At 44.6% G+C, this 14,030-nt stretch overlaps 1 protein-coding gene across 1 annotated transcript in view; it reads right to left on the reverse strand.

Annotated features, from left to right (window-relative positions):
* Positions 1–11,900, reverse strand: part of LOC128877539 (LIM/homeobox protein Lhx3) — a 91,984-nt gene extending 80,084 nt beyond the window's left edge. The window contains exon 1 of the mRNA XM_054124920.1: positions 9,488–11,900. Coding sequence (XP_053980895.1) covers positions 9,488–9,755 — 268 coding nt within the window. The 5' untranslated portion in view covers positions 9,756–11,900. The remainder of the gene's footprint in view (positions 1–9,487) is intronic.
* Between the last annotated feature and the right edge of the window lie 2,130 nt (positions 11,901–14,030).

The following is a 14,030-nucleotide window of genomic DNA, read 5'->3' on the forward strand; positions in this document are numbered from 1 at the left end:
TTGATCCTCTCCTTTTCCTCGTTTCTCCTTTTTCTTATATATATATAAATTCCTCCTCGATGAGTAATTTTAAAACGAAGTAATTACACAGTGTCCCAACTTCTTTCTATGTAGTTGGGTCTCCATTGTTTGTCACCTTGAGTAAACAGCACCCGAAGGCTATGAAAAATATATAAATCTAACGATCCTCCCTTTTCCCCATTTCTCTCTTTTTTCTTCTGTTACATAAATCGCGAGCAACTCCGTGGAAATATTATTGCGAAATTCGTCTCCACGGTCCGGCGTATTTATATTTAACGTCTTAACAAACAGTATGCCAGACGAAATTCTTAATCTTATCGAGCATCAGCCTCTTCAGGCTTTCGCTGGAATCGATGACGTTCTATATAACAGCGATTATCTAAGGTACCGGCAAAGGAGGTCGATTCTTGTCGCTGTCCGTTATCAGTACAACAAATTTCGTGTTCTATAATTACAGCATTCGCGCATTTATCGTTATTTCGTCGTGCAGTAAAAGAAAGCGATACCCGTGTCGGTAAATATACAGAAGTTTATATACAAAGGCGAAAAACGTGTATCTTCGAGTAAACCGAAATTCAATTACGTTAATTGTTCATACACCACCGGTAGGACGTATCAGACCACTCGAAGACTTGTCACCGTGTTCGATAGATTGACAAGGTTGAACGATAATCAACTTCTGAGCGGCACGAACGATTGTTCAATAATCGTTATGTAAATGTAACATAGGGATTCGATATTTTACTGGACTGAAACATTTTATTTGAACACTCATTAACCCTGATGAATCAGTAATTTATTGAGACAAAAGTGAATTCTTGTCACGTTTAATTTAAGTAATTACGAATAAAATTCATTCTAGTGATTTTAATTAATTTAATCGACGGTTACACTTTGAATATAAACAAGGTTTTAAAGAAAACCTCTGAATGAAGTGGTTGCCATGATTTCACAGGTTGCCTCCCCTTATGTTTCACGTAAAACGTCCGACAATATTTCTTTGTTGGTCACTAACGACTAATTACTAATTACTAATGTACCAAAATTCAAGCCTTTCGAAATGAGGTAATTTATTGTTCGACAGTTTTCGTCATTTGTTATACTTTTATAAAACAGGGTTATTTTGATCAGCTATCACGCTAATAAATAACTGTTAACATATAATGTTCTCCTCAACGATAATAACTAGACTGTGGATCTTTATGCAAAATAAAATCGCGAACGTGCCTACAAAAATTGAACCTAAATAGGAATTTATTTTATTCTGCAAATACTATAACATGAACTTTAATTTCAATCTTATCTATATTCTCGCATATTTGCATTTTGTATCTTCTAGCACATTCAAATTTTCTTTAAATGCATAAAGATCCGCAGTCTAATAAATAATCGCTATTATATTTTAATGCTTCATCTATTTCCTACCCTATCAAAAGTTTGAAACATCGACCTTTGTATTTATTTACGCAAGTAACGTTAATGATATTCAATTTAATCTAGCCGTCCGCCCTGGAAGCTCGATGCCTCCCCGATGAAATCTTTGGATCCACCCTTCCGGCGCCACCCTCAGCCAACGAGCAGACGTCCAAAGACCGAGTTGCATCGCGGATTACGTTGACGTAGGTGTTACGGCGTCGTAACTCGGCCGCGATACTCGGCAACTGTAAAAAGTTGGAAAACGCCGCGACGGGAAGTGGCTTTTCACCGCGCGGCGTTTCTCGGTTGCGAAAATTAATGCCCCGATAAAACACGACCGCGAGTACACGGAGAAGGGCAAGCGGCGCGTAAAGTGTCTCTGGGAAAGGTACCGTATCCTGGGTCCTTCGGGCACGCGTCGAGCCTCGGCGTCGAGTTACAGGCGCGTCTTTTTTCCTCGCTCGTCGACCGTCTCCTGTCCGACATTTCGAATTCGAGCTTTGATCGATAGTTTCGTTTTTTCTTTTTTTATTTGTTGCTTCGATCTTTGGGATATACTCGTGGGACCGTGACCCGGGGAAAGGGTGACTTTTCCAGGCTGGGAAAAGGGGCTGGTGTTTCGGGGAATTTTTTCGTGCAATGTAAATAAGAAGGACGGAAGTGCGTAGCGTTGAGTGGTGTTCATGTGGTTGTGGAAGTATGTTGGTTTGGAGGGCGTAGTTGGGTGAAATCAGTTCGAGTGAACTTGCGTAAATAAATACCGAGGTTGATATTTCAAACTATTCTTTTATAAGGGTAGAAACTGTACGATACATTAAAATGTAATATTGGAGGGACCGAAAAGTGATCGAAACGTCTTCGACTTGGGAAATGTTTTTCAATGAAAAATGGAAGGACTCTTTTAAAAATGGAATCGAATGACTGCCTTTGCGCTGGCAAAAAGTGTTGGAATTATTTGTCGATTAGTATTTAAGATTTCTTTAATAAATGAATGTCCGATGGAATTTTCCTTACTTTACGGTTCTCCTAACATTTTCATTTCTGTTGGAGATCATTTAACGTTGCCTAGGTAACAAGTTTTTCAAGTACTCCGCTGTAGCACAAACCCGTCTGGCGTGGTTCACCCTAGCAAGACACCATCTTTCATGCCTAATTATTACAGTGTACGTGAAACTTGCCCAAAAAATAAAGAAATGTGACTTACTTCATGTAAGCACAAGCTTAGAAATAACAACCCAGACCTGTCGTAATAGTATCTCGCGAATGAATATTAAACGAAAAATCGTCCCATGTAGCTGTTTATAAAAATACACGTGTGCCCCATTAAAAAGCAACATCGTAAATCTTCCTCGGAGCTTCCTTTTCATCCCCCAGCGATTCGTCTCGAGGCCACGTCGCGATGATACATGGACACGCGTGGGCGTCTAATAATTTCCCCTCGTAAAGACAGAATACCGGTCATAGCTGGTCGATAACCGGTGTTTAACGACGTTACAAGGCCGATGTATCAAACCGAGTGGTCGCTCGGGGCGAAGTCGGTGGCGAGAAAACGAAGAGATACGCCCCGGAAGAGCGTTGCTCGTTTTCCACGGCTTTTTGGCGTGGGAGGTGGAGATGCGGCGATGCCGTGAAAAAAAAAAGACACGGAAAAGAAGAAAGGAAGGAGAAAAAAAAATTGGAAGGGACGGCGGAGAGGGGGGAAACCACCGCAACCGCAGAAACTTTCGACTTGGGAAGCAATTCCCTCTCGCCGGTCCGCGAGTTCGCCAAGAGAAATGTAGGTGGGAAAAATGTTCCGGCGCTTTTATACGGAGGAAAAAGGATCGGGGCAACTTTTTATTACGTCGAGAAATTTACTGTGCCCCTGGCGTTGTAATCGATTCGCGATGAAATCGCCATTATCATCCCTTACGGTGGTCGAATTCATTCCTTCCTACCGCGGAACGCTGTTCCGACTAGGTTGTTGATTATACGTGTAACATGTTAACGATGTATGTTAATGCAGAAAATGTACGAATGTACAGGTTTATAGAATATGTTTGAGTAGTCGACGTAATGATATTGATATTCTAGCTTCCATGGGCGCGTGTATTTTGTATATTATTCGCGATGAAACCGGCATTACCATCCCCTGCTTTCGTGGTTGAATTAATTATTCGCTATATGAAAAGTGATGCGTAGAGTCTATGCTGTAGACTGCGGATTTTATGCGTTCATGGTAGTAAGTTGTATAATAAATATATATGCTAAGAATAATCAAAAGGTATCTGCACCGTACATTACGCATATTTCATGTATATTTTCCATACAATTATTGTTTCTTACAAATGAATAAAATTCACAGTCTAGTGACGAATGTTTAACGAGAATATTTCATGTATATTTTCCATACAATTATTGTTTCTTACAAATGAATAAAATTCACAGTCTAGTGACGAATGTTTACCGAGTATATTTCATGTATATTTTCCATACAATTATTGTTCGTCATACATGAATAAAATTCACAATCCAATGACGAGTATTTACCGAGTATATTTCATGTATATTTTTTGCATACAATTATTGTTCGTCATACATGAATAAAATCCACAATCCAATGACGAGTATTTACCGAGTATATATTTTGTGCTTCATAAACCCATAATCTAAATGTCCCTAATCAAGCAATGAGTGCTCATTCGGTACAAAATTATAAACGGTTCTCCAAAGAGTGCTTTAGATATTTTCATAGGCATACGTTGTTACTAAAAGTGCAAAATTCTAAAACATATTTTGAAAGTTGAATAAATTTCAGATTCAACGAATGGAACAATGTCGCCTATCGAAGATTGATTTATTAGACGTATCGAATATCCTTCACTTTTGAGCGAAAAGGAAAAAAGCTTGTACTTAAGGGTTCGTCTCTTTCGGACGAAGCCTCGCGTCGTCGTACCGCACAAAGACGCGAAAACCTTCATCCCGATTTTCCCGCCGGCTCTGCCACCCCTGCACGCGAGTCCTACGCGCCCTCTAACCAGCCGCCATTTTCTTTCCACCCCCAGCTCCCATTCGCCATGAGCCGCCGTTTCCTATGGTAACCGTTTACCCGAGGGATGCTTGACATCCTCATTGGAGCTTTCTACACCTTATCAGACCGCGGTCCTCGTCTCAACTCTCCATTCGAATTCTCTTTTCGCGCGTTTTATGGCTCCGCGCCGTTTGATCGTCTACTCGTGTGCTACTTCCGCTTCCGCGGCTCCAACGGTGTGTTTATCGACGTCGCCCACCATTGGCACACGACGTAAACGAACCTCTGATTGAGTCACCGAAGTCAGACTTAATTATTTTGACGTTCAACCGTCGTACTGCAATTAATCGCTGACGCGGACTATAATAACCCGCGGATGAATTAGATATGGATTCAGATTTGGTTTCGTTGCTATGAATACTTCGATATAGTTTACCATCGACGTGTAGGATATTCCGATCCTCTGGTCGTCTATAAACGTATCCTTGGATTCGGAGATGATATAAACACTTCGATTCAGCTTTGGACTGCTTAATATAGAACCTGGCGAAATTATCGAACGCTGATCCACGAGTCACGAATCTCCAGTGGCATTGCGGGGTGATTACTATTTTAATATTAATTAAACATAGTCCTGACCAGACCTGTCGTAATAGTATCTAACGAATTAGTATTAAACGAAAAATCGTGTGAAGTAGCTGTTTATAAAAAAAATGTGTATGCGCCAAGGATATCGATGTTATTACGTGGATCACGGTCACGTCACACGCGTGCCACTGTGAAAACGAATCCAACGCGTGTTAATGGATGTAAAAGGCTAACTAGCGTGCAGTTTACGTTCCGGTGTTTGGGCCTGAGTTTAGATTTAGGTTTAGATTTAAGTACATTCGCTATCGTGCCCGAAGCAATACCGTATTGATTGTGGGGTGGCCGAGCCTCCGAACACATTACATGATTAAACCGCCCCAATGGCATAGCAACCGGCCTTGCAGCACTTACCTTATTAAAATATCCACCACCCTCACCGCGCCCTTTTAACAAAACCTTTACGCGGACCCGCGAACTGTACCATCGCCTATCCTTTATTATCGAGGAACGTTTAAAGCAGTAGAGCTGTGTTTGGATCGACTCCTGAGACACGACCATTCGCCAAACACTCGAATACACCCCATAGGGGAGCACTTTCGAACACCTTTCTGCTGATTTATATTTAATTATTCGTTTATTTTGGCAATCGATTCATAGAAATTTTGTCCATCATCGTCGCCTGTCGATTTATACTCGTGCTTAATTATTTGATTATTTTGATAATTCATTCGTAGAAATTTTGTGTTTTTTCTAGGCACCATTTGCACCGCGACAACACCTTTATCTCGTTTGCATCCATTATCGTCACCTGTTGATTCATATATGTGTTTAATTATTTGTTTCTATTGATAATCCATTCGTAAAAATGTTCTATTTTCTTTTGATGCTATACAGCGAGGCACGATCAAATTTCAACGTGGAAGGGCAATGTACTTCAGTGAAAAAATAATGTTTGACGAATTTAGTCGAACATTGAAACCCACTTCAATTCGAAACGCCAAATTAAACTTACGATGGCAACGTTTAAAATTAAGTGTTCTATGATTAACGAGTATCAAATTTACGATGGTGGGACGACGAGAGTCCCGCGATTAGATTTAGATTCAATGCTGTTAATGGAGAGTAAATTTCGATTTATACATAGTTTATTGGCGAAACGATTTAATAATTATCTGCGGCTCTTAATCAACTATTCGTCCTCGCGATCGGCAGATGTAATCGGTTTCTATCAATAACTAAATTACGTTGGAAGCGTATCTATTTCCACGAACATCCTCCATGTTGACGTACGTGTGCTCGAAGTAAGGAAAATTTTATTCAATGTGTCAAAATTTTGTTAAAAGCCTCGTCGAACTTGACGGGATGTCAAAAATGCAATCTCAAAACTTCCTTATCAAATCTTATCGAAATCAAATCGAATTTTTCGAATATACGACTCGGCCGCGCTCGAATTAAGCGAAATAAATATTCATAGGTCGAAAGTCGGAAACTCGCGCGATGGGATCCCCGAATAAGGGATGCTCGGAATCGAAGAAATCTTCGACCTTGCTCCACTCACCGAAATTCACCGCGTAAATAATTCACGCGAAAACTTGATCGTGTTCTCTACGCGCAGGAGACGCCGAGAAGGAAATGGAAAGCATTCTGGGTATGAAATATTAGAAGGAAACCTACATTCTGCATCCTTTGACTCTTCGAGGCACGCGATTGCGAAAGAAAAAGAAAATTCCAGCTGATCGGAAGAACAGCAACAACACTTATTATAAATAATTTTGTAAAGATATTTTTAAAGAAAATAGTAAAGGCTAAGCAAAAGGTGGGATGGTTTGTAACCCACCTGAGTTCGAGGAGTTGAATTATTTCCAAAGGAGATCAGGAAACATTCGCAGAAGTTGCGAAACTAGAATCGCGAACAAATTTAATAATTTGGACACGATAACGAGACGATGTATAGGAATGCTTAAACGTTTTAGTCGAAGGTTGAACAGTGTAATGAGCATGCTGCCACGGTGATTCCATATTTAGCATTCGATTGGAGAAAAGAAAGACAGGTATGCGTCAAGTACTGGACAAGGTCGGTGAATTATGCATGTAGAGTAATTTGTTTTACACGTGAAAGGCAACGGAAATTTCGACGCATTAACGATCCAGGGTCATCTATCTTCCGTCGCGAGTTTTTAGGTCTAAAAAGGAACGAACGAGACGCGGAATACTAATTCTCTGGAATAATAATTCACTCCTGGTATTTTCGTCGACGTCCATTTTACCGTCAGAAAAAAATACAACAGGCGAAGGGTAGCGACAATTAGCGTTGTCATTGTATATTTAACGAACGCGAACATTTATAAAGCCGCACGAAAACGAGCGAATGGTGTCCCAAATGTGACAATCGTATGTTCTCGAGGTGGACGTTAATCTTATCGAGCATTCGGATCGAGAGTTCTTATCGAGAGAACTCGTCGGTGTTCGCGTAATGCGGCACAAAAATTTCAACCTGATTCGATATTACGAGAACTCGCGATTGCGATAGAATCATTGAGACTAGATCTTCCCTGTTATCTCGGGATGCTTCTGTGGACGTACGGAGATAACCGTAACGTGTTCCTTTCAACAAGCGTCTCGTTTATGTAAAATTCGCGAGGTTTACACCGAATTCTCGAAAGTTCATTAATTTCTCGCTATCACGCCGAATGAATTTTCGTTCGGTAAAAATTGTTGAATTTTCAGGAAAATTCCTTTCGTTTCAACGTAACCCGAGTGTGCTTTTCTCACCGAGTAAACGTTCATTTTACATTTCACTGAATTTATTACGAGAGCCTGCTCAAATCACCGATATTAATTCATATAAATTCCTACATTTTAATCCCGCCAATAATCAATCACCGCTTTCAGCGCGTTATTAACAAAGTATGTAACTCGTCTTCTGCTTGATTCGCACCAGTAATCCCAAACAAATATGGACGCTATTGCGATGATTGATAATAGTTAGATAACTTCGGTAAAGTCTACGTAGACGATCTTCAAATTCTAACACAGTGACGAGTGAGATCTGGTTAAAACAAAGACGAACCTTACGTACCCGCGTTCTGACAAAAATTGATGCAAGCTTATTGCATCTTTTGACACGTTAAACTCGCGTGGAATCGGTATCTTATCTCTTGGCACGAAATGTATTCGGGCCGATACGAACATGTAAAGTCCAACGGATTCGGATTCGTGTGTAATAATATTGTCGTTGGTACACGTTGCGGGCTGCACGTGTTCCGACGACGATTGGTGCAGGCTCGTTGCATTTCTCTATACGTAAAACGTTAAACACACCTGCTGCTGGCGATATACCTTGCTCGGTAATTGAACTCTGACGTAAACTTTTATGGTATCCAATGGGCTGTATATTATTAACGAGGACGAACGGAAAAGAAGTTTACATGATTGTTAGATGAGAATATTATTTATTTACTCGTCAGTCGTCGTGGTCGCGTCCATGTTTTGGAAAGGTACACGCGACAATGTTCGATAAGTTTGAAGCTCCGCAAAAAGATTCGAACGAAATAATGTTTTCGTCTAGGGATCCTGTATTTGTAATATATGTATCTTTTTGTTGGACTTCTTCTATTGTTCACGATTTATAACCGCATCTCCGATGCGAGGTACTCAAAACTAAAATAGAAAAACTACCACCATGGAGAACTGCCAAAAGATTCATTCATTCATAGTTCGCATGTATGTATGAGTCGTTCACCCCACAAATCGATTAACTCTACCGGGCACTTAAAAATAGTAAAATTACCGACGATTATTTTTGGGCCATTCTTTCTTATTAATTGTACATACAGTTAGATGGAAGCTACTGTATTTATCCTGTATTTATGCATTCTATTAGTTTGTCCAGAAAGTTCGAGCCAATTATTAAGAAAAATTCAAAGGCACATGTGAATTTCGATATATATATATTTATTGAATCATATAAGTACCATTTTGTTCCATAATCTTTCCACCTTTTAAGGGATGCACACATTTTATTTGTTTTCAACCATTCCAATATACTTCATCTTATACAATATATTACCTTCCAGATAAGCCAATACAATATTTACTTGAATCTATATTATAAAGGAAATTTTCAAAAGCAATGTACAATTATTTCGTCGCATTTCTCAATATTACTTTTATGGAGCTAATCGATTTGCGCAATGAACGACTCGTATCAAAGCCAAAGAATAATTTTACTCTTATAAACAACATCCCACGTTCTTCCTTCTCGTCTTGTATACTCCACCACCCGAAACTTCAACGTATTAATTCGCCCTAAGAATCCCCTAAACGCCCCCAAAGATATCTCCACGCATTCCACCCGACTCCTGAAGAAACCAACCCTCGGAAGCGTGACAAAATCGCATCCTGGAGTCGCGACGGTATAGGAACAAAAAAAAACTCTCGAGAAATCCTTACCTTCCAGGTTCTTGTTCCTGGCGAGGAGAGCAAGCAGGACGTCCTGGTTGGGCGCAGCCTCCGCCAAGTCGGCGTCCTGGTGCGCGGGTGGCAGAGACGGTCCCAATGGCGGCATGGCGGTGGTCGGTGGTCGCGGCATCATCACGGGCGCAGACCCCAGAGGAGGCAGAGGAAGTCCCACGGGTGTATGGTGGAGAGGATTGTGCGACGCGGGACCGCCGCTCGGCAGCGTCGGCAGCGTCGCGACCGGCTGCACCGCCGCCGACATCGACAGATCGACGCCACCCAACAGCACGGGACGACACCCTCCCGAACCTGGCCCGCTGCTCACCGCCGGGAGGATTCCGCCACCCCCCGGCAGTGGTGCGTACGGCAAATACAGCTCCAGTCTAGCACCAGGAAACACTAATCGCGGGAACGACCACCCACGCGCGTCTCTCTTCCCGGAATGTCCGCGAACTCGATTCAGAGGGTGCCTTTCGCGGAGAAAGCTCCCGACGACTTAAGGGGTTGTTGGAGGGCTCTGTTCGAAGGTTACTTCGTAACAGAAGAAAGTTCGAAAGATCCTTGATTCTCGTAACGTCCAAGATCGATTAATTAACGATCATCGTCGGGGCAATCGAGTTCCTGTTACACGAGAATCCATTAGAGAACACTGTAGCCGTCACTCGGACCTCCCCACTTTCGAGTCACTCTCCCAGTTCCCTCGCGAACAGTTGCACAGAAAAATCCCGGTTGATCCTCCTCCTTCGACGCGACTCCTCGATACCGTACCCCTTTCCACTCGCGGTACGCGTCGAGCCGAGATCGGTCCGCGGAACCCCGCTCGTCGCGAATGGTAGCCGGAGGCAGAGATCCGACGTCGGCCAGTTTCAATATCGTCGAAATAAAAAAAGAAACGATCGGTTCGCGCCTCTTTATCGATCGATCGTCCAAAGTTCCCGTCGTAATCTCTTCGGCGCTGACGCGAAGTAGATGCCGATGGCGATCGGGCCACTCTTGTCACCTTCCGATGACTTTGTACGAGCGCGCTTGTCGGTTCAACGATCGCGTATCGCGGCCAGGACCGGCCGCCGACGTCTCTGTTCCGCGGATCACTGAGCGTGGCGAACGAACGCTTGCGAATGCTTACGAGCGCCGTTCCTGGATCTAACGTTTGTTTGTAAATAGTACCGCGAGAAGAAAACCCGGCGCGATTTACCGTCAATAAATCGGTGACGCGGGCTGCGCGCGTGCTGCGCGCGTGCTTCGCGTGTTTACGCGCCGTCGTCGATGACCAATGAACTCGAACGGCTCCCGAAACGACGCGACTCGGGTCGCATGCGATTCATAGCCGGTCGGGGGTATCGTCTATCGCACCAGGGCAAAGTGGAAGGCTTTTCGAAGGATGGAGTCCTCGAACGGGTGTCACTGTTGCGATTTTATTTGGTCCTTTGAGTCGTAGGAAAGGTGCTGGGCCATCGAGGCCTCGAACAGAGTTAGGATTAACCCTCTACGTGAACTTTATCAAGTTACGGAGTCACTGTTGCGATTTCATTTGGTCCTTCGAGTCGTCGGAAAGGTGCTGGAGCATCGACAATCGAACAGAGTTAGGATGAACCCTCTACGTGAACTTTATCAAGTTTCAAGGGGCAACTCGCGTGGATATTTATTTAGTTTCGTAGACACGCGAAGATTATTCGGTCCTTGGAGTTGTCACGAAGGTGGATATCATCGAGGCCTCGAACTCCACTTGGTGAGTTTTACTCGGTGTGCCGAGGTGAAAATGAAATCGCAACTTCTATTTGGTCCTTGGAGTTGTAAAGATGGAGCATCGAGGCCTCGAACAAAGTCACTTGGAAACGAAGAGTTAGCACTTTATCGCCCTCAGTCTTACTCGGTCCTTACGATGGAAAGGTAGCCTCGAAGTTCACGAACCATCAAACACTTGGCGATCGAGGATCAACCATCTATTGCACAAAGTTTATTTCACAGCACGTCAAACTGACCATAAGCTAACCTCGAACCCAGGTGTATTCGATGTTCTAGAAGGCTAGTTGTCTTCGTTTGGATCGAGCTTACATTGTTTTTAAGCAACAGAGAGTTAACATCCCCCGAGTCAACTCTTCCAACTCTTTCGAATCAACTGATTCGACTCTTCCGAGTCAACTTTTCTCGACGTTCACGAGACTATCACCGAGCGATGGCCTCCACTGAAATTCCAATCGTAGAACGATGTCCCAGCAAGTGGAGATGCGTAATCGACAGCTCGACACCTTCGTGGAAGATCCGAGCGGGCCTGACGCCAGCCGCGCACTCGTCCGTCCGCAGCGACGGTCCACGTCTTATCGGGGCTCCCGGTTTATCTCGACCATAACCTTGGTTATATTGCTCCGATCGCGTCGATTTTTCCTTGTAAAATCGTGCGTGACTCGACGGCGTCCCTACTCGCTTTATCGACCGTTACGCTCGATATCGCCGCCAACCGGCGTCCTCCACCTCGCGCGGGATTATCTCCCGTTGCCCTGGCACCCTCTATTTAGGAGGTCTCTCATGATTCACGCTCGTTTCGTAATTGGTCATTACAAAGTGCATCGAAAAACTTCCGTGGTCGCATCGCGATCAATCCTAGACGGATTCTGCGTCTCTGCGAGTTTAAATTGATTACGCCGCGGTCCTTTCGCCAACGAAACTGTAGAATGAACTATAAACGCACTGTGATATCGCGAGAGGATTGAGATCCGAATTAAAATCCAAGAGTCACCGTACCGCCCTCGTTCTTGCGCGCGTACCTCGCGTTCCAGCGTCGACGCGAGTTTCGAGCTTTGTATCGAAGCGAAGTGGAGCGTTTCTGGTCGCTTCGCGACGGATACATTCGAAGATCGCCGATAGGAGTGGAGGCTTTGTTGGTTCTATCCTCTAATCTTGCTCGCAGAACGCGTCTATCTCGTTCGTCCTCCTTTGATCAGCAACGGGGCGGCCGGCGGGGTTTTTGCACGCGTGTCGATGGAAATCGCAGGTCCCGGGTCCGATGTAAATCCCGAATGCCAATAGAGAGAAAAACCCAATGAATCACGGTAGCGACGATACTTTCGGCCGGTCCAGCCGAGCGCTGGCTGTCGCCGAGCCTTCTTTTCGTGCCGAATGCGCTCGACCGCGCCGACTGGTAAGAAACGACGAATTCCACGGCTGTCGAATCGCGATTTTCGTCCTGCCACGCTCTCCTTTTGTTTTTTCTCGTTGGCATCGGTGGAGCGAACCCGTCTGGATGTCCGTCATCGGCCAGCGTCCATTCAGCCGACGATGATCGTACCCCGCGTGCCGTGCTACTTTCTTCCAGCCGTGGCTTTTCTTGGAAATCTTTGGAATTCCGCGCGGTGACCGGTCGTCCGCGTCGATGGGGGACCGCGGCTGAATTAATCCTCCGTGTTCTTTTACGCTCCCGTGGCCAGAGTCCGTAAAAGGTTGCGCGAGACCGGAGATTATCGTATCGTTCGTTTATCCTGGCGAATTTATTATTCCGTTCGTCCGGCGTCCACCGTCGTCGACCGTCCACCGATCCGATCACCGATACGCTGCGCTCGTTTCCCGCGGAACATTTCAAACTATCGCGACCGATCGTCGATGATCGAACGAACCAAGTCTCGCAGAGAGTTCGCCGTTCGTTTCGGTGACACTGCCGCGAGGATCTCGGAATGCGCGATTTGATTAGCGGGTACCGCGGCACTATGGAGCCGGGTTCGCGGGGTTCCCGGCTTCAGCGTCGAGGATCAGAGACCCGGAGGGACCTGGAGGGACTTGGAGGGACGCATAGAAAGGTGGAGGTGGCTCCGAACGTTCTGCGAAACCGTGTGCATCGCCCTGCCGGAGGAGAGGCTTCCACCCTACCATCGACGCCCTCCACCGTCCCTCGGACCAGCTCCCACGCGAAAACGGGGGTAGGTTCTGGTGGGGTATCGACGTTGGCACGCCTGCGCCGGAAACCTGTCTCCCTCGTGCGAGAAACCGCGCGCCGACTCGTCGCGTTAGAAGATTTTGGAATGATTTGCGGTACATGAGAGCGAATCGAATGGAAGCGTTGCGCGTGAAAAATGCTGGAAAATGTCGCGTCAGGATCGTCTGATCGGTCGGCTGTACGAAAGTTGACGGTTTCGTAGAGAAAAACGTTTGTTTGATAATCGAAAAGACGACGCTGGTGATCGCCGGATCCTTTGTTCGACTCGCTTGGATCACCTGTGGAGATGTTTCGCGACGTTTGCAATTGACAGCGGTTTGGAGATGGAATCGGAATTTGAAATTGGGCTTCGGTTAGGTTTCCTTAAGGGTTGTAAGATAAAAGTAGTCTCTGGAGTTGCTAGGAAGCATTCGGGAACTTTCTTGATGATACGATGAGCCAACGACGTCGTAGGATGCTATGTTTTGTTAGATTTTCATTTATTTTGGTTAGGTTGAAATTAGATCCGATGAACAAGTTTGTGGTGTGATTCCATGCGGTGCAGCTATACTCTATAGGCTGTTTGAATATTTAATATACAAATTATATAAAGACTCGATGTAAAAGCTC

Source organism: Hylaeus volcanicus, chromosome 5 (genome assembly GCF_026283585.1).
Source record: "Hylaeus volcanicus isolate JK05 chromosome 5, UHH_iyHylVolc1.0_haploid, whole genome shotgun sequence".
In the NCBI taxonomy this organism is placed as follows: Eukaryota; Metazoa; Arthropoda; class Insecta; order Hymenoptera; family Colletidae; genus Hylaeus; species Hylaeus volcanicus.